A 24,863-nucleotide genomic window follows, 5' to 3' on the forward strand; every position below is an offset into this window, starting at 1 on the left:
TTGCATTGCCTCCGATCCTGGAGGCAGTGCAAATGTACGTTAGGTACAGAAAGATTTCGGAGGCGGTTGGGGGAAGAATAATACGTCGACTAAGAAGAGAAAGAAGACGCTTTCGCGTTCGAGTCGTCTTAGGTGAATGCATAAAAAACCCCGTGAGTTTTTCAAAAATTTCTTCTTTATCTGTAGCAAAAGCAATGCGCAGCTTTTGTCCCGTTTTCATTGTCTTTACACCATGCTACGAAACTGACGGCAGGTGCATAACCAGTTTTTAACAGCGAACTGTGAAAGCGGGCAGTAAGGCATCCATTAACAAAAAACTCCTGCTGCGCAGCTGTTGCAGTAGTAATCGCGACAGCTTCGCTCCTCGCCGAGGAGCAGCCGCCACCGAGCCGTTGCCATAGCAAACGCCACAGTTTCTTACACCGTTGCTCAGGGACAGTGATTTCAACACATTCAGAGCGGCAAGCTTTACGCGCATTTCGGATCCGTCCGTCGCCGTCTTTTGGCTGCAGCTTCTTCGGCCAAGCACATTGGACCAATCGCCGCCTTCATTGCGATTGCCGTGCTGCAGCACGACGAGCTGAGAATCAACCAGATTCGCTGTGCCAAGCTTTGCGCAACCTAATGCAAACTTCTCGCATTTTTCAATGAAAATCTGCTACAAAATGCCCTTGGCTATTCCCATCACTGGAAGCGACTGCGCGGCGCGCAGCGCTGGGACATTCGCAAAATGTGATTCCCGCCTCCTTCTGCGTCGAGAGCGATCTTGTTAGAGTTGTAAAAAAAAAAAGTCGGATCCTCTTTCCTGGACCTTCAAGTCACAATCGCCGCACTACGCTGAGATTGTGCGGAGAAGCATAGCGAGATGGTGAAGGGGGTATTAATGTCTCGGGAAACGGCAAACCTTGTCCCGTAATCACACGCGCCGAGTAAGGAAGAGTACCAGCATGATCGCTGACTTCTGAAGACTACTGGTAATAATTCACAATGGTCTGTAACTTGCTGAGGCGCTGAGAAGCAATAAATATAAAAGTGCGGCATTTTTATTATTCTTTTGTCACATGCTAAGCATACTAGTAGCAATGCCTAGCCATACTAGAGAGTGCCTAGCCAACCAAGCATTACGCTTTCACACATTTTTCGGTGATACGGATTTCTGCTCATGGGACTATTTTTGTGACCCCGCGAGATTCGCGTAATCAAGATTATACTGTAGTGGTGTACCCACATGTGGTGTGCTGAAATGAGGAAACAAGTACTCAGCCATTGGTTTGGCTCTCTGGACATTCGAAGCCCTACTCCAGTATTTCAAGGAATGCTGGGAAAGCGGAGAAATACCGGCTACCTGGAAACACTTGGAGATCACCATGGTCTCCAAACACAAGAAGCCCTTCAGCATCGAGAACCTGCGATCCCTTACCTCGTGCGTAGGGAAACAATTCGAGCACATGGCACACAGCCGGCTAACTCGGTACCTCGAAGACGAGGTATATTTTGCGAACACAATGTTCGGATTCAGGCAACACCTATCAACGCAAGACATCTTCCTTCTGCTCAAGGAAGACCTCATCGATCATCTGAGCACCAAAAGCAATTCTTAAATTGTAGCCATCGATATAAAGGCAGCTTTTGACAACGTCAGTCACGACGCTATTCTCTGCAATCTCGAACACCTGGACTGCGGGCCGCGGATATGCAACTACGTGAAGAATTTCCTCGCGCACCGCACGGCCGCAGTGGGAATATACAACCTCCGCAGCGACACTTTCCGACTACCGGGCAGAGGTACTCCGCAGGGTTCGGTCATTTCGCCGTTGCTCTTCAACATTGCCTTGATCAAATTACCCAGCCTCTTCGACGCTATACCACACCTACGACATGCTTTTTTTTTATGCACACGATGTCACGTTATGGACAAGGGCCTCAAATACCGGAACGCAAGAAATGCGCCAACAAGAAGCGATAGATACCATCGAGAGGTATTTGCAAAAAAGCTGTCTCCGATGCGCTCTCGAAAACTCGGAACACTTGATCCTGAATTCCAGAAACAGAGGACGGCCAGCCGCTTAGAACGAACCCGATCCCAGCGTCACCCTCAACGGAAAGGCCATCCCAAAAGTGAAAACTTTACCGAGTGCTGGGGCTCCTCATCCACAAAGATGGGTCCGGGGCGTCCACACTCCCTCAACTACAGCGCACGCTATAGCAGGTAACGCATCTCGTCAGGAGAATTGTGAACCGTAGAAGCGGCTTTAAAGAACAAGTCACGCTACGTGTGATAGAAGCTCTCCTGGGCAGTCGAATAACCTCTGGCACTCCCTATCTCGCGCTGAAGAATGCAGAGGTAGAGAAGCTCAACATACTAATACGTAAGGCCACCAAAATCGCTTTGGGGCTACCATTCCCGGCTTTCACTGCGAAACTTCTCAAGATGGGCGTACACAATGCCTGCCAGGAACTAGGCGAAGCGCGCAAGGCTACTCAACTAGAGCGGCTAAAGCTCTCGCCTACTTGAAGATCAGTGCTTCAACGGCTGAACTACGGCCAAAAATTTAGTAGCCGACGCAGAGGACCGAAAAGAACGAATTCCACCAAACATCCGCGAATCTTTCTGCATTGCACGAATCCCACGCAACGTGCACCCCACGACTCAGAAGCAAGGAAGACAGGCCCGAGTCAACGTTCTACGGCGAAATCACAGCCATGATCCGGACGCCAGATATACAGACGCACCCAAATATGGCGATAGATACGCCTACGCTTTGAGCGTTGTAGAATCTCGGTGCGTAGGGCTTGCATCTGCCACATTTCGCTCACAAAACCTAGAAACTGCAGAAGAGGCGGCAATCGCACTAGCAACCACCACGTGCTTGGATGCAGCTGTCGTTTTCACAGATTCGCAAGCAGCCATGCGAAACTACACCAAACTGCCCAGGCACTCAAAATATTGAAGCGCCGAAGCGCTCCGATGCCGTACATCTGTGTGACATGGGTTCCTGGGCACGATGGGCTGGAGGGGAACTAGGCGGCACACGCCGAAGCCCGCGATCGCGCCTTCCGGGCTGTCCCCTCCCACTTTCCATACGCCGGGACTGCGTCCGCGGAGGCTGAGTCCGTACCCATCACATACTCTGCAATACTTCAGCATGAAAAGCTAGAATGCAGAGAGTACCCACCACCACATTCAAAGCTCAACAAAGAGCACAGCACCATACTGAGAACACTTCAGAGCCATACTTACACCCACGGTATACTAATGCACAGACTGTACGCAACGTTACACGACTATATCTGCCCAATTTGCGGCATAGCCGACACCTTGGCCCACATGATCCTCGTGTGCCCGTACAATATACAGACGGACACAACGCTTTCGCCGAATGCCGGTAATGCGGACTAAGAAAACGAGGATATTATCGAAACGTGGGAGGCCAAGCTCGCCTCGGAGTTCCTGGGCCAACAACGATGTCTCGTCGCCAGGGCCAAGGAGGCAGCGAAGGCCAGATGGTTCCTGGAATGAGGAGACCTCCCACCTAGGGTAGACGCGGGACTAGCACCGCGATACCGTTTCGTGCAATAAACCTTTATTCCTCCTCCTCTGGATATTCGTAACCTATATACCGCTGCATCAGAATACCACAGCTGTTCGAATCTATATTTCCTGCCATGTTAAAGCGTTCATGTTTGTATTGCCATATCTATGCATAGCGCTTGTCTTTTGAAACAGATAACTAGTTGCGTGAAACTACTCAAAAAGTAGTCACTGAAATACAACACTAGCAATGTAATTGAATAAGAACGTCTAACATTCAAGCCTGAGTGGAACCAACGGTAAAAATATGTGTGGGTGTACAGTGTTGTTTGTGCTCGCTTTAGCAGTGGTCTGTGCGCTGTTGCATATGTTTCCGTTCCTTCTATTTAGCAAACAAAAAACTGCAAGCTTTGAATATTGCGAGAAGGTCATTGCAACGGCCTCTTCCTGAAAATTATTTACCATTTTACACCTATGTTGCAGCCTAATCCATTATGAACTTGTTATTGTGATGGTGATGGGACCATGTCTAGAGTGCTACTTCGGAATGGCTATTTTAAGCTTACGGTACTGCCTATTCACTTTTTGCACTGTTAGTTTGTTAAAATTGGGAAGAAAATAATGCAATTCATTCCAACATTTAAATTTCAATCATCAGCGTAAAGAAATTCTCGTTGTCCTAAGAAACATTCGTTCAGACCATGTATTATGTACTTTTGTTTTTACATATCTGCCTATGCTGAAAAAAACAGTTTTGCAGTTCACGCAATTCTCGGTAGTCGCACTTTGATTTGACATTGCAGGATGTAAATAATGATCTGTAAGTGACTGTAAGTGACTAAAGCATTATCTCGTGATTATGCTTTCATTGAAGCACTATAGAGACATTAGGAGGAAATGTGTAAACTGTGGTAGTAATATAAAGAAACAGCGCCATGTGTAATGCACGTTTATGTCCTTGCGGTTCTCACCACTATAAACCGTGATGCCATTGTAACCCTAATAATGTTTTTTTTTCCTTCATTCATATATTTCTCTTTCATTCATAAAAACTTCTTTCCGTCATATTTTATTTCACATGCTTTATGTTTTGGAAACTCAAATGGTCTTGTTGCTGTGCAGTGTTTTGTGGATACTTCTATGGGAACAAAAGTGTAGTAAGTAGTTTAATGGGTTTATTGGCGCGTATTCAGAAACATTTGACTCTTTAGATATAAAATCGGAATGACATCTAAATCAGATTCTATTTTTGGCACCTGTTTTCGCATGTATAAAGCATGGCACTCATGTGCTGCAAGATGGGAGTTTTGGTGAAATGTGCTGGGCCGGTGCACTGTTGCCATAACAGTAGCTTTGGTTTGCGTGAGACAAGGTGATCATCAACTTCACTTACATGTGGAGCAGCCGTTGTGTATTGCCTGCTGCAGCGGTCTAGTTTCGCATAGTTCACGACATATACTTTGCATCGCCTTTGTGTGCTCTCGTTGGCTTTGCAGGTGCCTTGCCATTTGAGTCCCTGGAGCCGTCTTCTTCATTGGCGCCTGTACGAGGTCGACTGCATTCCTGCCAGCAGTGCACCTATGTGACACGAAATAAGTCACATATGACGAGACACCTTGGGAAACACACGGGCGAGCGCCCCTTCCAGTGCCGCATGTGTCCAGCTACATACACTCAGAAATCCAAGCTGGTGGCTCACATGCCCACTCACTCAGGAGAGCGTCCCTTTTCCTGTGTCCACTGCAACGCATCCTTTTCGCGGAAATATTCCCTCAATATCCACATGCGCACGCACACAGGAGAGCTTCCCTTTTCCTGTGTCCACTGCAATGCAGCCTTTGCGGAGAAAGACTATTTAAATTTACACATGCGCTCTCACACAGCAGAGCGTCCCTTTTCCTGTACCCACTGTAATGCCTCCTTTTTGCATAAATACGACCTCGTGAGGCACATGCGCTCGCACACAGGAGAGCGTCCCTTTTCCTGTGTCCACTGCAATGCATCCTATTTGCAGAAATGCCACCTCGTGAGACACATGCGCACGCACACAGGAGAGCGTCCCTTTTCCTGTGTCCACTGCAATGCAGCCTTTGCGCGGACAGACTATCTAAATTTGCACATGCGCTCTCACACAGCAGAGCGTCCCTTTTCCTGTACCCACTGCAGTGCCTCCTTTTTGCAGAAATACTACCTCGTGAGACACATGCGCATGCACACACGAGAGCGTTCCTTTTCCTGTGTCCAGTGCAATGCATCCTATTTGCACAAATGCCACCTGGTGGCGCACATGCGCATTCACACAGGAGAACGTCCCTTCTCCTGTGTACACTGCAACGCAACTTTTGTGCAGAAAAAGAACCTCGTGAGACACATGCGCACGCACTCTGGAGAGCGTCCCGTTTCCTGTGTCCGTTGAAATGCCTCGTTTGTGATGAAACGCTACCCGTTCAGCACATGACCACTCACACACGGGAGCGTTGCTTCAACTGTGTCCACTGCAATGCGTCCTGTTCTCGAAAAACCGGCCTCGTGGTGCACATCCGCAGTCTCATACCCTTGTCGCACGGGTAAGCTTAACCGCTGTTATCCCCAACTGCAGTTAAAGGAGTACTGACACGATTTTGAAGTGCAGAAAAACGGACGTTTTTGTTTTCCTTGGCATGTAGTGTTAACGCTCTCCCCACACCTTATCCGGGAAACACGTATAAATATTTAAGTTTGATTTTAAAGTTTTCATCTCCCAGCATCTGCAAGGTAGCTTCACCGCATGGAGAGCCCTATGACGTTTCGAGTCAGCTCACTTGGTTTGCGATATCTGGGTTCTGCATGCAGCCTAAATCACAGAAATTGCTTTTGGAGGCACTGCACGACAGTTCACTCATCATGAACCACGTTCGACTGACAGCAAAGGACAGCAGGTGCATTATTCGTGTGTTGCAGTGTGCCCGTGACGTCACGGGCAGACCTGAGACGTCACTATGAAGCCGCCCTCTCGAAACCAAAACCGAAACTGCTGGTTGTGTCCGCTGCGTCCACTGTGTCCACTGCAATGCATCTTTTTCTCGAAAAAACCGGCCTCGTGGTGCTCATCCGCAGTCTTACAGAAGAGCGTCCCTTCAACTGTGTCCACTGCAGTGCATCATTTTCCCGAAAAACCAGCCTCGTGATGCGCATGCGCACTCACACTGGAGAGCGTCCCTACTCATGCGTCCTCTGCAATATATCTTTTTCACAAAAATACCAGCTCACGAACCACATGTCCCTTCGTCATGAAAACAAGAAGCCATAAAGGTGTTGGGCCTCTGGGCTAACCTCAAAGAGGAGGATGACAGTTTGTTCTTTAGAATTGGCCGTGAAAGTTTTGTTTAAAGGAGCACTAAAGCCAACTAACATTTTATCTCAGAGTGAAAGGTCATTCATTGGTTACGTCTAAAACGTCAGTGTTATCAACAGCAATGCTCTACTAATCGAGAAATAAAGTAAGTGTAGTTAGGGGGCCCCGATGGCAGCGTTCCTTCGTTGCTTCGTGGCAACGATGACATTAAGGCCCCTAAGTGTAGCACACAATACGCGCCACCAGTGGGATATCTAGGAATGAGCCCGATGACGTCAAAAGTCCTGAGTACAAGTAATCGCTATTAATCAAAATAGCTATGAAAATAAAACACGTAATAAAATACTGCTTGTGCATTACTGTTTGATTCGCCAAAAAAACTTCTTGGTGTTACCATGGAGGACGGCGCGGCTGGTCCAGAAGTTGCGTTATCTCCGGGGTGCGCTCCACTGACACATGTCGTGTCTCGGTGATAGTTTCAAGCTTGCGTAGACCTATCTCGAGGGTAATTTCATTATCGCACATCGCTATGTGGGCTTTGCTAGCTCTCCAGACTCGATCTAACTGCAATTTATAGAAAATGCCGCGTCAACGTAATGCCTTCGGGTGCTCGCAAAGTGTACGCCACTTGACCCAGAGCAGCTGCAGCAACGAAATCGACGACTTTCCAATGGGCGCCACGCAGGGAGCTCCTACGCCCGAAATTTCTAACTGCCGAACTTCTGCGAGAGTGGGGTGAACAACAAAAAATTACTTGCGTGCTCGATGTATTTTCGTGCAGAGCATTACTAAACCGACTGTAACGTAAGGAAGTGTTGTACCCGCCGTTTAACTACTGTTTTCCCGCAGCGCTCTTCCGTCGGTCATGTAAGAATACTCTGCGCCCATGTAAGAGATACGAAAGAATGAAGAAATCCTTTCAAGGTTTCAAAAATGTAAAACTGTTAATAGCAATAAGATTTATCATTCTCGTGGATTTTTTCGTGAACGGGAACGACTCATTTCGCCTGAAAGCCAAATGAGTCGTCAGGCGCCTTCTGGACGACCCCTCGGAGAGAATGGATATTGTTCCTACGTGGATCACACAAGTAAGGCTGCGCGCACAGATGGATTGATCGTGTCGCATTTCACCGCACCAGCGGCGTAAACAGAGGCTCACCGAATGGCGCCAGCACATATATTCACACGCAGATACCGTATTCCAGAATTCCAAATCGCATCCAGTTTGCCTACACTGCACAGCAGTATCCAAATATCATGCGCTTCCTTTTTAATTGTTCTTTCCGCGGGGCTCGCACTAGTGACAGTGGGCTCGCACTAGTGACAAGCTGAGCCGTTTCTTTGACTACGTTTCCAGGTGCAGAGTATCGGGCATCATGCGTCCGGGATGGCTATGTCGCAATGTCGCCGCCGCTACCGAGAATATAACGATCGCCTCCATCGAGACACCCGCCCGGGTGCTTGTGGCAGTACATCGCCTAAGCTTCAGTCAAAGGAACTTCTTGGTGCAGTGAAATGGTGGTTGGGAAACATGACAGGCCCGGCTCCCTCTTTCTCAGGAATGGAACGCAGGTGGTCCGATACGTTCGCTCTCTTTGAGGCGCCGTGTTGAGAGTTACCTCATGGAACGAATGTGGTGGACAATATTTTCCCTAGCGAGCTAGCGCCTCCAGACCGGCTGTCCTTAGGGACACCGAAATACCTTTAAAGCTGGCTTCGGCCCGCTGGAAGAAAGATCCCCTACCAACATGTAGTGAAGTGAACCATTTTCTACTTTGTATCTACAAACCTCTCCGTTCGTCTTCCTCAATGCTTTCTTGAGTGCTCCTGGTCAGAAGGCGAGTCCTGACAGTCCTTAATGAGGCTATTCAGCAGAGCTTGGCACTCGTGCTACTCGGTACGCCCAACGGTGCAGCTAGAGTAAAATGACCTTGCAAGTACGTTTTTTCAAATGAGCGTAGCTTTGTTGAGTGTGTCGACAAAAGCGCGGTGTCGCGCATTTTACGTTACTAGTCTTGGAGTCTATGCTGACTTTCAACCAGTTTGGGTTTCTCGTGGTATGTCACAGAGCGCCAAGCACCGGTCATTACCTGTACAGCCCTCCTCCACGCCACGGCTTCCGAGGTTGCGCGCCGGCAGGATTCATTCCAGCCGTCCCAATCGCACGGAGAGAGCATAATTTCAGAGGTGGGAGTGGCCGGCGCCTCGTCCGCACCACGGTACTGGCCACCGAGGCATCGGGGGAGCCGCCGGCCTTTTGGTGCGGCTTGGATGAGGCGAGGAAAAAAATGTTTTTGCTCTACTGTATAATCTTCCACTGACTTGGATATGACAGTTTAATGTGTACAGCCGTAGTGATCGTGTTAGAGGCAGCACAAACATATAGATGTGCATCTAATACGGTGTGCGCCCACCGGTGACATCGAAATGTCCTCTCAGTTGTGGAGAACGCCAGCGCCGCATCTATGAAAGGTAACCACGCAAACGTCCACTTTAAGAAGCATGTTTGCGTTACAAGGACATAAGGCGAGCACACCCTGAAGAAGAATGCTAACTAAACCGACCCAACTCGATACCTGGCATCAGTAATAACCTTTTCTCGCGATGTCGCTGACGCCGCCGGGCATGGCACGGCCAGACAGACATGCGGCGAAGGCGAAAGCCGTGCTCGCATAGCTTCCCATCCTCTCTAGCATAATGCTTCGCGCTCGCCTGGAGGCTTCCTACATTTCCCTTACAATGTAGCAGAAGCGGGGGGCAGTGTCAACTGCGCGACGCTTTGGGTACAAAAATAATAATATATGGGGTTTTACGTGCCAAAACCGCGGTATCATTATGAGGCACGCCGGTAGTAGAGCGCTACGAAAATTTCGACCGCCTTATGTTCTTTAACGTGCACTTACGTCGCACAGTACAAGGGCTTCTAGCACTTCGCTTCCATCGAAATGTGACCGTCGCTGCGGGATTCAACCCACGATCTTCGGGTCCGCAGCCGAGCACCTTAGCCGCTACACCACCGCGGCGGACACGCTTTAGATGAAGTTGAGACTGCAGGAAACGTGGAAGGTGACATCGATATTGCCGTTGTGCCACCAAAACATGAGAAAAACACGGACGGAAAAGATCACAGCACATCCACGGGGTGAATGATGATGAGTGGGGCGAAGCTCCGCAGGGAATCATCGGTAAACCGTGAAACTCTTGCGTGAAATTGGCCCAGTTTATCATATAAAGAGAGTGAAACACCGTGCATATATTAAACATCAAACTTTTATTTTACTGTTGGTTTACGTGGCCTCTTCATGATCACCGCCTTGTGATCGGTGAAATGCAGGGAAAGTGTCCGCTCCCGAGGGAAAGAGAAAGCGCGCCAAGAGCGAGCGCCTTTTACGATCGCAGGCATCCAATGACATGCGCCATTCGCATTATACAAGCGCCATCTGTCATCTTTTGACAGCAACTCTAAGAAATACATGAAACGCCATCTAGAGAGGAATTCATTAAACTAGAGCTCTAAGAAATACCTGAAACGCCATCCACTGGACAATTCATTATACTAGAGCTGGCTACATACATACTATTACTACTATAGGTGAGGAACCAACCCACACCCTAAGGAGCTTCGCCCCAAAAGGTGGCGATGAAAATTCTGACACTTTCACCATGAATGACGCGCGGCTAAATGTAGGCCAGGTGACCAAAGCCGGCAGCTGTATTCCGGGCAAATTACGGAACGTCTTAGTTCGATGGCTTGAACACGACGCTCTAGGTTCTTTCTTGGGCGTTTTCTTTTATGCTGCGCGTTGCTAAGCTTTTCTGCTGGGGCGCCACTAAGTGCAGGCGAACAGATAACGCATGTCTTCAGAACGGTGGACTCGTGAGACGTAGTACGACCAAGGTCGCGCTATAAAGTTTCCTATGTGTATACGCGCGTTTCCGCGGGTATTTCGATCACTCCCTCTCCATATAAACTTACGAAGCGGTCAGCGCTGGGAAGTGTTACGCAAGGCGCTCTAATATATATATATATATATATATATATATATATATATATATATATATATATATATATATATATATATATATATATATATATATATATATATATATCGAAGATACATGTATCTTAGATACTATCTTAGATACTCTTTGGGTACCTTGTATATGTATCGCGATACGTCTCGCAAAACGAGTATCTGTATCTGTATTTCCGATACATTCAATAATGTATCGTGTATCTTAAGGTACACAATACTGCTTTCAATCAAGGCAAGAAGATTATTTTTGAAGGCTCGTTTTTCTTTGTTAGACCCAATATTACTTTTTGTAGTTAGTTCTCTTAATATTAAGATACTGATATCGCAACAACACCGTGCGAAACAATTATCGCTGGCTGCACTCCGCTTCTGAATCTGGTATTCGCGCCACTAAGCCACCTTAATAAAACTAAGGGCCGCGACATAAATTTATCTTTCTGCCAGAGTCCTCTAGTGAGGGCAGGTGATGAGGTCTGCGCGTCCCTATTGGTGGAACAGAGTCAAGTGGCAGCGCTCGCGCAGTCTCGACACAAACACGCGCGCGAACGTCTACACCAAGCCCGCGTAGTTCTTGCTTTCTCGAATATTTTTTTTTTCGTTTTATTTGTGTCAGTTCCATGACACTTTCTCTTAGCCACGGTCCTGCGCCGCGCACTCTAATGAGCGCAGCATCTGTCACGGAAATTCTTATGCCGCTTTCGTGTCGTTATTCAAGATACTCTTGCGTGGTACTTCGTTACGAAATCTGAAGAATGCAAGAACGGAGTAGCTTCGCGTCTCATGGCTTTCACACACCAGCGACTTGAAGAACTTCGCAGATGTCAGTTTGCCTTGCATACGATGACATTGGCTTATATGCAGGTAATGTTCTAAGAACTATAGCTCCACCGATACCCATGCTCGATCTATTACAACAGGCCTTTACCTAGCAAAAGATATCTCGGTGTACCGTATCTTTTTCTTCCTGCTATATTTTTTCAAAGAGTTTTTGAAATCATAATTTGATTGTTAGCACAAACACTTTCTCATCTGCGCGTCTTTTTGATATGATACATTACCTAGGTCTCTATTATTTCCGGTGTTGTCGCTGCAATATCTCTTTTGTAAAGGGCTGCCAAAAGTAGTTCTCTACTTTGTTGCTACTTTTAAATGTATGCGTTATATTTACTACTGTTTACACATTTATACTTCACTTGAATTTACTGGTCTGCCAAGAAGATTTTGAAAACAAATATATAGTTATGTGGGCGTGCCTTGAGTATACAGTAATAATAATATTTGAAGTTTAATGTCCCCAAACAACGTTATGATTATGAGAGACGCCGTGGTGGAGGGCGTCGGAAATTTCGACCACCGGGGGTTTTTCAACGTGCACCTAAACCTAAATACACTGGTCGCAAGCATTTTTGCCTCCATCGAAAATTCGTCCGCCCCGGCCAGAATTTGTTCCTGTGACCTTCGAGTCAGTAGTCGAGCACCATAACCACTAGTCGACCGCGGCGGCCTTTGAGTATACAGTACAAACCATTCTACTTTACCGCTTAATAAAATAGTGAAATTGAGTTTGCATTATACTAATAGAAATTATTAGGAGCCATCTTATAGATCTTAGATGGGAGAATGGAGAAACATTTATACCAAATCTACCGTTTTTCTTATGAGCGTCCCAACTAGTATTTTCAGGCAATTTTGCATAGGCAATTATTTTTATATTGTCTTACCTAAACAGGGAAGCTGACGATACTTCATCCTTAATTGGCATAGCTAATAGTGGTCCCACGCCTGCATTGGGTTTGTATACTTATTCACTGCGAATGTTGGATACAGAACCCCCTGTCTACTTTACTTATAATTTCTCCCCCCCCCCCTTTTTTATGGGCCTCCCTGATTTTTTTTACTATTACAAGTCGCCAGATCATCGGAGCTGCAAGTGGCAATAGCGCGAATAGCGGCTGTGTCCTGCGACGCCTTGTGCAACTATACTGCCATGCGCTCTTATTTATTTATTTATTTATTTATTTATTTATTTATTTATTTATTTATTTATTTATTTATATATTTTAGTGTGATTGGGTTTAAACCGCGAAAATACTGTTAGCACACCTCAGCGCAAGCCGCACCGCAATGTTTTGGATGCTTCGCAATTTTTTCCAATTGTTCTGCTAAAATTACGCGCAGGACGCGAGTAGTCTAGTTTAATCGTTGGCTTGTGCGAGCTCCAGTGATAACGCTGGAAGCTTTGATCCCTGATGTATGAAAGACGCCGCATTCGGGCGATAATCAGATCACCGACGACCGACGAATGTGATCGCCGCTATCACCGTGCAGCGTGCTTTGTTGTGCATTCAATTACTTAGTTTTCCTGGCGCAAGTTAGCTCAGTAAAGAGTTTCGTTTCTAAAATTTTACTGCCGCCTTCATATTCGACACTATACCACGTGACAATACAATACGTCTGAGGCGTTTCCTCGTTGTACACGTTCTTTCGTTGAAGAAAAATTGTTCAAAAATTGCAGGCTAGTGAGTATGTTGATAACAAACGCTTTACACTAGAAGATACGTAGTATATGAACAGCCATTTCTCTTTTATGCGCTCTACGTATACACTATGCGTCACAAAAAATGTCGGTACCAGCTTTGTTGCTGCTGTACACCTGTCCGGGGATCCAGTATTGCGTAGGGGTGGCTTGCGAACAAGGTAAATGTCCACGCCGGTATTTGCACCATCGTGACAAGGCTTCTTATTGAAGTTCTTGTGATTAGATGGCAACCCGCTAGCTGGTCGGCCAGCTGAGCAGCGACTCACATGAATAACAAAAAAAAAACAAAAAAACAAGCAAGACCCGCGGTCAGCGAAGTTGATGAAGATGTGTCTTGTTGAGCAGCCTAAACAAACCCCGGTAAGTTATTTCAGAATCGAGGTACTGTACTTTAAGCAAGAAGGACAAAACTTTTAAGATACTAACAGACATTCCATTCAAATTAAACAAGGTTGGTCACAGTTAATAATTTTCAAGCAGATATTTTTGTGCATTGGCGTTTGGTGCCACATTATATGGATCTATAATAACAAATTTGCGAATGTATCGAAGTATCTTAAGATACAGTTGGCAAGTATCGTATCGGATACAATTATTGCGGTAGTATCTTGTATCTGTATCTCAAATACTTTTTGCCTGAGTATCTCGTATCGTATCGCGATACAATTTCAAAGTATCTTTGCCCAGACCTGAGTTTGGTCTTAACGGCGGCAAAGGTTTGATCAGCGACCGTGTCCCAGGGAAGTGCGGTCGACTCGACTTTAGAAGTAGAGAGTAGTGCTTGAAAAGGCTGCAGCAGTTGAAGCATGTAGGGATGAAACGGAGATAAAAATTGACGAGTCCAAGAAAATGTCGCACACTCGTGTGGACTTTGGTGGCAGGTAGTCGATGATAGCTTCAACTTTGTCAGGTAGAGGAGTGATGCCATCTTTTGTAATCTGATGTCCGGGGAATGCGATCTCCGAGACCGCGAAATGACTCTTTTCAACATTGATGGCAATATTGCAATCACGAAGTCGAGTGAAAAGTTCACGTAGATGCGCTACGTGAAAAGCTCACGTAGAGGCGAAACAGAATGGTGAAGCTCTGGTGACTTCGGCTGTAAAACACTGAAATGTCTAAGCTGCATTGCGCAAACCGAAAGGCATTCTTAAATACTCAAAAAGACCAAACGGGGTACTTATAGCCGTTTTAGGGGTCTCAGAAGGCTCAACGGGGATCTGATGATAAGCTTTCACGACATGAATCTTCGAATACACTGTTGTGCCGGTTAAATGGCAGTGCAGTCCTGAAGATTTCGTAACGAGTATGTCTGGAGCGGTAACTGCACTGAGTGCACAATACTCACCACAGGGCCGCCATTCATCGTTCTTCTTGGGAACCATGTTCAGCGCCGACGACCACGAGCTTGATGACGGACGAATGATCTTCAGTTGCAACATACGCTGGAAGTCATTGCGACCTACTGGAAGTTTATCAGGAAAGAGTCGGCGAGGGAGGCAGTCAACAGGTGGGCCTGTGGTAACGATGCGATGGGTCACAGAGTACTTGGGGGTCTTATCCATCAGATACTGTTTAGTAACCTCCGGAAACTCATTAAATAGAGCTGTATACGGTGAGGTAGGTAGTTTCACGAAAGTGGGGTTGAGGGCCTTAGCGTGTGACAGAAAACCGTTGACCGACAAGCCGGTAATGTTATCCACCAGGCGAAGGCGGCTCAAATCCACGAGCAGATGAAAATGCCTTAAGAAATTCGCTCCTAAGATGGCATAGCGCACGTCTGCTATGCAAAGTAGCCATTGTAACCTTCTATTAAGGCCAAAATCGAGGGCCAGGGACTTCTGTCCATAAGTTGCGATGACAGAAGAGTTCATCGCTTGTAGAGGAGTTGACTTCGCACGGAGACGCCGGTCAGCTTTGGAAGCAGGAATTATGCTCACTTCTGCCCCAGTGTCTACCAGCAAACGCAGTCTTGTGGTTCGGTTGCTGATATAGAAGAGGTGGCATGACGATTGGCCGTGATCGCCCGCCGCTGTTATTGACGATCGGCCTAAGTACCATGCGCTACGAACAGGGTGACACACATCTACGAGCTCCGGCACGAAAATGTCGGTGATACTAGCGTGGGTTCTGCGATAAAAAAGTGCGCTCAGTTTGGTGGTACGGTCGTTGCACCGAAGGTGACGTGAAAGGTTGCCGATGTGGACAGGGTCGGTCACTGAAGCAGGTGGATGGGTCAAGAGGGCTTTCTCATTTGCCGTCCTCAATGCGCATATCCGCGTCGCGCGCTGAAGTCTCTTCCCAACCATCCTACACTACACGCAGGATATTCAGATAGCCAACAACGCTTTATTCGCAACACTGAAAACATAGAGACAAAATTTATAACCTAGCGCTTAGCTTATTTCTCAACGACGGCAGGCCTACATGTGACTAGGGGACAAACTTGTACTTTCGTTCTCGACACTTACTTGCGCCATAGAGAACGATTCGACGACGATGCAGTTAAAGCATGGCCTCGGGGATGTCGCGCAGTCTCGAAGGCAATGGTTAAAGCGTTTCGACAGCAGCGAAAAACACTGGCCGCGCTAGTATGGGAGTCGCCCTAGACGCAGTTACGTTCTTTGCCTTTCGCTTCGTGTTAGCGTGTGACTGCTCGTTGTCGGAGTAGTGCAGCTTCCACATGCACCAACGGTGTTTCGCCGCCGACTGCTTCGATCGCGAAACACCGACTAATAAAACTGCTGCAGTAAGCGCAGCAGAAAGGCGGGCGAATATCTTGCTTTGGTGGAGCGATACAGAGGCCAGCGGGACGTGGAACGTCTGCGCGCGTTCGCGGCTTGGGCTACGAAGTACGAACCTCTGCCTCCCGTGGTGCTGAAGTTCAGTGTGGTAGTGTATGCATGAGCAAAGGCGTTGATTGCCCTAACTCGGGAGCGCACACCGTGCCGTTACTGTCCTTAGTTGACGACGCTTTCAAGCGCATATCGAGTAGGAGTGTTTATTATGTGCTTCTGGATGTCATCTTTGCGCGGGATTCACGATGCGCTGCGTCCAGTTATATATGTTATCAACATCAGGTACCACAGCGCTTGATTCGTGATCATGGGCGTTAGTCGTCGCGATGGAGATGCGCCACTAGACGTCAACGTGAGTGCATCCACGTCAAACGTTGCTGCCAAACACCATAGACACTGTACAGGGTCTCATATATCACTACACAGTAAGCACTACTTCTTTGAAGACACGTTTCACATTCGTGTGATAACCGGTTCCTATTACGGAGGAATCCCGGTCAGAAACAACAGTCCTCTGCCGCCTGTGGCTTCGAGTGTCTTTCACGAACAGCTTTGCTTACCGAATCGGAATACCAGACAGTGCTGCGTCTGCTCACTGTGGCAGCGAGGAAACCATCGCGCACGTCCTGTGTCATTGTCTTCACTATAGCTCCCAAAGACAACAGCTCTCACGAACGCTGGATGACCAGCCGCTTTCTGACCAATCAATTTTGGAGTGCCGGAACGTTCTAGCTTCCAAACAGAAAGCGACGAAGGCGCTGATGAAGTTTCTCCGCTCAACCGACCTCGCTAAAGGGCTATGATGCTCCCGTGCTTGAGTGTGTGCGTTTTTTTTTGCTTTTTTTACTCTTTTTTATACTCATCTTTCTATCCCCCCTTACCCCTTCCCCCGTGCAGGGTAGCAAACCGAAAAACTTCTGGTTAACCTCCATGCCATACACTTAACCTTTCTCTCTCTCTCTCTATACGGTGAGCGATACCATGAATCTAGAGAATCACCGCTATCCTCATACCCTTCCTTATTTGCCAGAGTTCTGTCGCTCGACCACCGTTTTCGGGCAAAATGATTCTCGCTAGGGAGATAGCTGAAACATTCGCTATCTGCCAAAATGGCGACGCGTACGTGTGTTAGCACATCGTCCATCGCGCTGCTCGAATGCGAGTTGACTTACTTGGATAATACCTAATGATGCTGCAAGCTTGTAGCCTTTTGGTCATGTGCATAGGTTGCGCGCACATCTTCTGTTCTTTTCCTTCTCTTTCTTTTTCTGTTGTCTTTGAATAAAGCACTCAGTCAGCGCTCGTGTTGTTCGGTGTTCTTCCGTGTCTTTCGTCTTTTGCGCTGTTTCGAAATGAACCCAAACCAACTAGCCCAACTGTCCCTTTTGCTGCATATTCCTCACTTAAATAAGCACCTGATATTAACCTGTGCCATTGTTCTTTTGTGCAATGTTTGAAGATAAGTTTCCAAACTGCCACTATTTATAAGTTTGTTCTTGGAAAACTGATACCTATATTTTGCTTTGTTACTCAGTTCTGAGATACCGTTCAATCAACTTGGAACATATCATGGGAGCACTGTTTGTGGTTACACCGCTAACGTTGGGTGATGTTTAGGTGGGTTTTTTCCTTGTGTGGAAGTGGGGATTGCCCAATTTCTGTGGCACATACGGAGTACGAGTTTTCGCATACGTAGGACAGACAAATTTTGGTTTCAGCCTCGCTGTAAAAATAACGCGCCACAAGCGTACTTCCAATAAATTTCGGCACTGCAGGAAAGCGCTCAAGAGCTCGAGTTGAGCGCTCACCAGCCAGCGGCAGCGCCCCCTGGCAGTCGGATCAGAAGGTATTACACCCCATTTCAGCCGCTGCGGGCGGATCCAGACTATATGTTTCACAGGACAGACGCTGCGGCCCCTATTGGCCGCTGATGGTCACGTGGACTTATGCGCGCTACCAGACTGGTAACTTTTACTTTTGTTTTTTCGTTCTGAAGCCAAGATGGCAGCGCCCACGAGACGCGAATGGAGGTCGTTTGTTTACGCTGTGCCACCGTAGAAAAGACGCGACCCGGGCGCTCGCACCGTCACCGTGTGCAGGTTTACCGCGTCAGTCACCCTCTATATACTCTATAGCCAACGTACCCACTCTGCGTTCATGGTTTACGCTTGAAAGAAGAGCTTACGGAGAACTTCGTCTCACAGTGTCACCATGCCTTCCTTTTGCTCTGCGTACGGCTGTCCGAGCACCGATGGCCGAGATGATGTAAGTAGTGTTTCACAACTTCCCATGTGAGCAAAAACGAGCTGCTCGGTGGATCGCTGCTGTGGAAGGAATTAATTTCAATCCTTCGTGCACCACTGTTCTCTTCTCGAAACATTTTCGTGACAATGACTACCTCAGAGTTTACCGCTAATGCATGTAATAGCAATTCCAGTTAAATGTGCTCGACTAAGGCCAGGCGTGGAGCTGTCTATCTTCGTTTACGAACGGAACGAATCGCAGGCACCGATAGCAGCATCCTCGAAGAGACGAAAACAGGAGGTAAGATGTAGAATGTCGAGCACGGCCTCCGAATGAAACTGTAATGTCGTTCTTGTGCAGCGATCGGTGTAATTCTAAATCTTTCTAAAACCGTCGATGGTGTCAATGTTTGAGATCATCACGTACGGTTTCCCTGGCACGTGCAGAATCTTGTCAGGGAGATTCGCAAACTCGGTGTGCAACGTTCGCGCTACTTTTTTCTGCGCTTTATCGAGTTCCTGCTTGTTACGACAGCTGAGATACGAGTTGGCTGGAAAGCTTTACCTAGTGTCGTGACTCGTGAACGGGCGGCTTTCTCAGCGGCGGTAAAGAAACCGGCTTCTATGCACCGCGTGGCGGCGCTGTCCGTTGCTGGCGAGCGGAGGTTGACGAGCGGGTGCGGCTTGCGTCAGCGCAACAATGTCACTGTTGCAGAAAAACTACCTGAAACATTTATTTTGGCAGGAGATCTTAATCCTCGTTTTTATCTTCGGAGCACTGATAGAACCGCCCAAATAAGACAACCTATGGAAAAAAAATCTTTTTTTTTCGAACCATGTGCAGTCCGACGTGTTTTTCGCCGTGTGCACATAAATTTAGTTCCCTCGACATGGCGTTTTCCTCACCATATGTTTTTATTCATTTTTAATGGGAAATCCTCACTAATCCGCACGGGAGCGATCATTTGCCCGCACTCAATGTTGCTTTCACTGGATGTCTATACGTGTCATTGGAAACTAAAGCTTGGCGACTCGCCTGTGTTCCCCGAAAAGGTAAAGCTAGGCGGAATTCTGAAGAGAGAATTAAATGTCTTTGAAATTAATGAGATGTTTACTGGGCATATAATTTCATCCGTGAAAGTAAATTAAATTATTGAGGCAATAAATGAGTGTACGACCGCGAAAGAACTGCACGAGACATCAGACACCTTTTGTAAATACTGAACTTTTGATAATTTCGTTATCTTCAAACATAAAAAAAAAAACCGCTATTGGGCGTGAGGCCCACCTCTGGAAAACTGGCGCCACAGTCACCTTGACGTGCTTGGCAGGATCATCGGCAGCGTCGTCTGCTTCGGGAGCATCGAAGCGCGCCAAAAACGAAATTTTAGAACGCCACCTGCGCTGTAATTCTGATTAAATTCCCGCTTTCCAGCTTCGGCGGTGCGATCTACAAAATGTTCCACATCAAAACCTCACATTGCGGTCTCTATACACTTTGTTTTCACTTCACTTCGCAGCTACTTCTTCTTGTGTACCGACGTTGTTTAGAGCAGGGGTTCTCAATCTTTCTGTCCTTGGGGACCCCAACGGCTTTTCCAGAGTGCCGCGTAACCCCTAACTTTTTTTTTGAACATGAAGACAATCGAAAGGGGTGGGTGGGGGCGGGGGGGTAATAACGCTTCTTGATGTGCGCAACCACAGTAATACTGCGCGCGCTGGCCTGTTCTTCTTTGTTTAATATCAACAGCCATCGCCGTTGGTGTAGAGCTCCCCATAATACAAAGACTTGCGATTTGCCCCCCCCCCCCCCGCCCCCCGGCGAGTCGAGTAAAGCGCACACCGACCATACTGCACGCTTCAGGCACCGCGCATCGTAAGCAATGTGTTCACGCAAACAAGCGCCGGACGTACGGACGCCTTCTTTATTTTTTTGGAAAACAAAATGGACGCATCCCAGTCGCACAAAGAAACGGCCGTCGACCGATACCCCGGTTGTAAAGCTAAGACTAAACGCTCGTGTAGCCCACAGCCGGCGTGAAGCCATGCCTCTTACTCGTATCAAAGCGCTAGTTGCGCGTTTTGATCACAAAACCGACAGAGAGCAGTGGCAAATCGTCGTGAATGAAAACTGCCACGTGAACGCCGACGTGCCATGAGTCACGAATAAAGCGCTCAGATGCCCGTTAATGTTGTTTTAACCGGTTTGAACGCTCACGAGCATGAATTAGCGCTCCGCGTGCTCTGTCGCCACGGGTCCGCAAACTGTGCAAGTTTAATGGCGCGCACTAGACGACGAGTGTTTAGTGCTGCTACCACGTGCACGTAGGCCTCGCTATCCGCAGACACCCGGTGTGCGGATGCGGCGTGCGATAGCTTCGTTAAATGCAAAAGGCAATATAAATTTGCTGGTTTCAATTAATTAGTTGCTAATGCGAGTAAAAAGGGGAGCGGGTTGCTTTAGTTCTGACCGCTCGCGGAACCCTATTATGTCCTTCACGGAACCCCTGTGTTCCTCGGAACCCAGTTTCAGTACCCATGGTTTAGAGAACTGTCCAGCGAACGTTGTTATGTGACATTTGTTGACCTTCGCGTTGCACGATGCCACGTTTCACATCGTAGACTGCATTTCCTTCTTCCAGCAGTCGGGAAGCATAAGGTCTTTAGCTTTGGTCTACTCACGTATTCATTCTATAGATAGCGGTAATTTCACTGGAATCGAATGGGAGAGGTAGGAGTCATGCTAAAAAAGGATGCATACAGCGCGCCATATGCTCATGTCTGTCTTAGCACCAACCGATGAATGTAGCCGGTCGCTGCAGCCGCCTCCACACCTGCCTCTTCTTCGAAAGAGGCGGTCATAGTTGTTGTATCCGTGACGTCACGCCAGCCGAAGCCACCGTTATCACCACTGCTTCTTCCCCTTCCCTTCCCCTTAACCCCTCTCGCACAACGCTACATTAAACCGCGCTATCGCAATAAAGTTTTGTCTTGGCCCAGCCACGGCCCCGGTGTGTTCCTTTTAATGGCGACGAAGATGGGATAAAGCGGGGCGTCAACTGCGTCCGTCATGGCCGCCGCACCCACGGGAGGATACGCCAGCCCGCCGCAGTTCGACGAGACGAGCGACAAGTGGCCCGCGTACCAGGTTCGGCTGGAAGACTTCTTTGAGGGTAATGGCATCACGGAAGACAACAAGAAGCGGGCCCTGCTGGTGACTGCACTGTCCACCCACACCGTCGACGTACTGAGCGGACGTTGTGCTCCGGATAAGGTGAATGAACTGTCGTACCCACAAGTGATAGCCTTGCTTAAGCAGCACTTCTCGCCGCAACCGAACGAGATAGCACAGTCTTATAAGTTCTTCACCCGCAATCAGCTGCCCGGCGAACCGGTCAAGGATTTTATCGTGGCGATTCGACAGATAGCGGACACCTGCAATTTTGGTCCTTCGTTGGACAGAATGCTAAGAGATCGCATCGTGTGTGGTCTGCACAACGTCGGAGTGCGTCGGCAGCTACTCGCGAAACCACAGCTGACGAGGAGCGAAGCGGAAGAAATTGCGATATCTACCGAAATGGCCGAGGCCAACGCGCAAGAGATAGTAAGCCCCACCGCTGAGGCAAGTGTGCATGCGCTGGGAGGGCAGTCCTATCGCCCACGAAGCCGGCCACAGATTGTTGCGTGCTACCGCTGCGGAGAAAAAGGGCACGGACCCGAGGATTGCCGCTTCCGCTCGGCGTCATGCTTCAAGTGCAAACAACGAGGTCATATCGCTCGAGCCTGTTGCCGCCGTGAGAGTGGGTTCGGGGTGGTACCACCAGAACGCCAAGTACACGCCTTGTCACGGGAGGAAGACACTGGCACGGACGGCATGTTCGCGCTGGAGGCAGCAGACAGTCACATCGGCCACGTCGGCATTACGCAACCCATCGTGCGCACCTTGGATTGTGGTGGGGTTCCAGTGAACATGCAGGTCGACACAGGCTCGCCGGTTTCGGTCATCACGTGGCCCACATATGAGCGGAACAAAACAGTGTGGCCGAAGCTGCGTGGTTCGCCATTGAAACTCACCTGCTTCCTGGGACGGCTTCCAGTGCGGGGACAACTTCAGCTCAAGGTTTCGTGCGGAAACAGGTCGACGGCTGGATCTTTGCAAGTCCTTGGTTGCTCCGGCCCAAACCTCTGCGGACGCGACCTGATTCAAGCGTTCCACATGCTCGAGGCACCGGTCATGAACGTGAACACGTCAGGTGAGCAACTGCCGTTACTCGGTGCTGACGACGTTAACGTGGACCGGTTGCTAGCAGAATTCGCTGATGTGTTCGCGCCAGGTTTAGGGCTCATAAAAGGGCCACCGGTACACTTCGAGACGCGAGAAAACGTGGTGCCGAAATTTTGGAAAGCACGCGAAGTTCCGTATGCTTTTCGGCCAAAGGTCGACGCGGAACTGGACCGCCTTTCGGGCGCGGGTATTATTGTACCGGTGCCTCATGCGGAGTGGGCGGCGCCAGTGGTACCGGTAGTGAAACGGAATGGCTGCATCCGCCTTTGCGGCGATTTTAAGCTAACGGTCAACAAAGCCTGTCGCACTGAGCAATATCCGTTGCCACGGGTGGAGGATATCCTGGCTACATTAAATGGCGGTGAAGTTTTTACCACGATAGACTTGCGGGAGGCATACAACCAGCTGCCGTTGGATGAGGAAGCCATGCAACTCACGACCATAAACACGCATAAGGGACTGTTCAGCTTTACTCGCCTGCCTTTTGGAGTGGCGTCCGCGCCGGCCGTGTTCCAACGGCGTATGGAGACCATTTTGCAGGGACTTCCGGGTGTTCAGGTCTACCTAGACGACGTCATCGTGGCAGAGAAACGCAATGACTGCACCACCCTGCACGAAATATTCAAGCGTTTCCGGGAATACGGCGTGCGCCTGAACGCAGACAAGTGCAAGTTCCGCCAACCAGAGGTGGATTTTTTGGGGCATCGAATCAGCGCTCGAGGTCTTCAACCAAAGACGGAAAACATAGACGCCATCCTTAAGGTTCAGGCACCACGGAATTCCGCAGAATTAAGGTCCTACCTCGGCATGGTAACGTACTACCACAAGTTTCTTCCCAATGCATCGACCGCCATGGCACCCTTATATCAACTACTCCGGAAGGAAGCTAAGTGGAAGCGGGGTACCGCTCAACAGCAGTCATTCAGCAGTGTGAAGGACCTTCTGAAGTCCGCAGACTCTCTGGCGCATTTTGACCCACACAAGCCGCTAGTCCTGGAATGCGATGCCTCCCCGGACGGAATCGGCGCAGTGCTTTCACACGATGTCGGGGGCGGGGTACTTCGACCCATAGGGTTCCGCTCTCGGTTATTGACTGGAGCTGAGAAAAATTACTCGCAGCTGGAGCGTGAAGCCTTGGCACTTGTGTTTGGTGCGTCGAAATTCCGACAATACTTGTTCGGCAATACTTTCACATTGAGGACTGACCATAAGCCGCTTGTTGGACTTTTTCACCCAGACAGGCCAGTGCCCGTGATGGCCGCAGCGCGAATCCAGCGATGGGCCCTGCTGCTGAGCGCATACGATTACGTCATCAAACACCAGCCCGGGAAAAACAACATTCCAGCCGATGCCCTCAGCCGACTCCCCACGTCAGCAACTTCCCAGCCAGAGACGCAGGAAGAAACTGTGGACGGTGAGTATGTGCTGCTCACGGAGAGCCTCAATGATGGTGTCATGTCTGCGAAGCAACTGGGCACTCTCACGGAGCTTGATGACGATTTAGCAAAGGTGCAAAAGTGGGTGCAGGAGGGATGGCCAAGAAATTTGGGGCCTAAGGACCAGCACTTGATGCCATACTTCAACCGGAAAGCTGAGATAACGGGGAGTTATGGGCTTCTCTATTGGGGCCATCGAGTGATCGTCCCTAAGAGTGCCCGAGCAGTAATGTTACGTCTGCTGCATGATACTCATCAAGGGATTTGCTCAATGAAGCGGCTAGGGCGCTCCTTGATGTGGTATCCCCGGATCGATAATGACATTGAGCACATGGTTAAGTCCTGCACCAGTTGCATCCAAGCTGCCCCTATGCCCCCAAAGAAACCCCCTTTTGCGTGGCCAGAAACGGATGAGCGTTGGTCGAGGCTGCATATCGATTTTGCGGGGCCGATCGATGGTCACATGCTACTGATTGTGGTGGATTCACATAGTAAGTGGATAGAAGCGATACCCATGAAGAGTTCCACCACACACGCCACCATAGAGGCTCTGCGCACCTTGTTCAGTACATTCAGGTTGCCCCGGACGCTGGTATCCGATAATGGCCCACAGTTTACGAGTTGGGAATTTAACACCTTCACGAAGCTGAGTAACATAG

The 24,863-nt window shown here is 48.6% G+C and overlaps 2 protein-coding genes and 1 long non-coding RNA gene across 3 annotated transcripts in view; 2 read left to right on the forward strand and 1 right to left on the reverse strand.

The window, feature by feature from the left end:
* The window catches only part of LOC125758200 (uncharacterized), a 270,696-nt gene extending 265,426 nt beyond the window's left edge, over positions 1 to 5,270 (reverse strand). The window contains exon 1 of the long non-coding RNA XR_007415963.1: positions 5,232 to 5,270. This is a non-coding gene — a long non-coding RNA (uncharacterized LOC125758200). The remainder of the gene's footprint in view (positions 1 to 5,231) is intronic.
* Positions 1 to 6,829, forward strand: part of LOC119390661 (gastrula zinc finger protein XlCGF57.1-like) — a 52,201-nt gene extending 45,372 nt beyond the window's left edge. Inside the window, exon 4 of the mRNA XM_049415141.1 lies at positions 5,029 to 6,829. Coding sequence (XP_049271098.1) covers positions 5,029 to 5,948 — 920 coding nt within the window. The 3' untranslated portion in view covers positions 5,949 to 6,829. The remainder of the gene's footprint in view (positions 1 to 5,028) is intronic.
* The window catches only part of LOC119390659 (gastrula zinc finger protein XlCGF57.1-like), a 447,432-nt gene extending 439,775 nt beyond the window's left edge, over positions 1 to 7,657 (forward strand). The window contains exon 5 of the mRNA XM_049415134.1: positions 6,824 to 7,657. The gene's annotated coding sequence lies outside the window, so the exon portion shown is untranslated. The remainder of the gene's footprint in view (positions 1 to 6,823) is intronic.
* The last annotated feature ends 17,206 nt before the right edge of the window (positions 7,658 to 24,863 follow it).

This window comes from Rhipicephalus sanguineus, chromosome 4 (genome assembly GCF_013339695.2).
Source record: "Rhipicephalus sanguineus isolate Rsan-2018 chromosome 4, BIME_Rsan_1.4, whole genome shotgun sequence".
Lineage (NCBI taxonomy): Eukaryota > Metazoa > Arthropoda > Arachnida > Ixodida > Ixodidae > Rhipicephalus > Rhipicephalus sanguineus.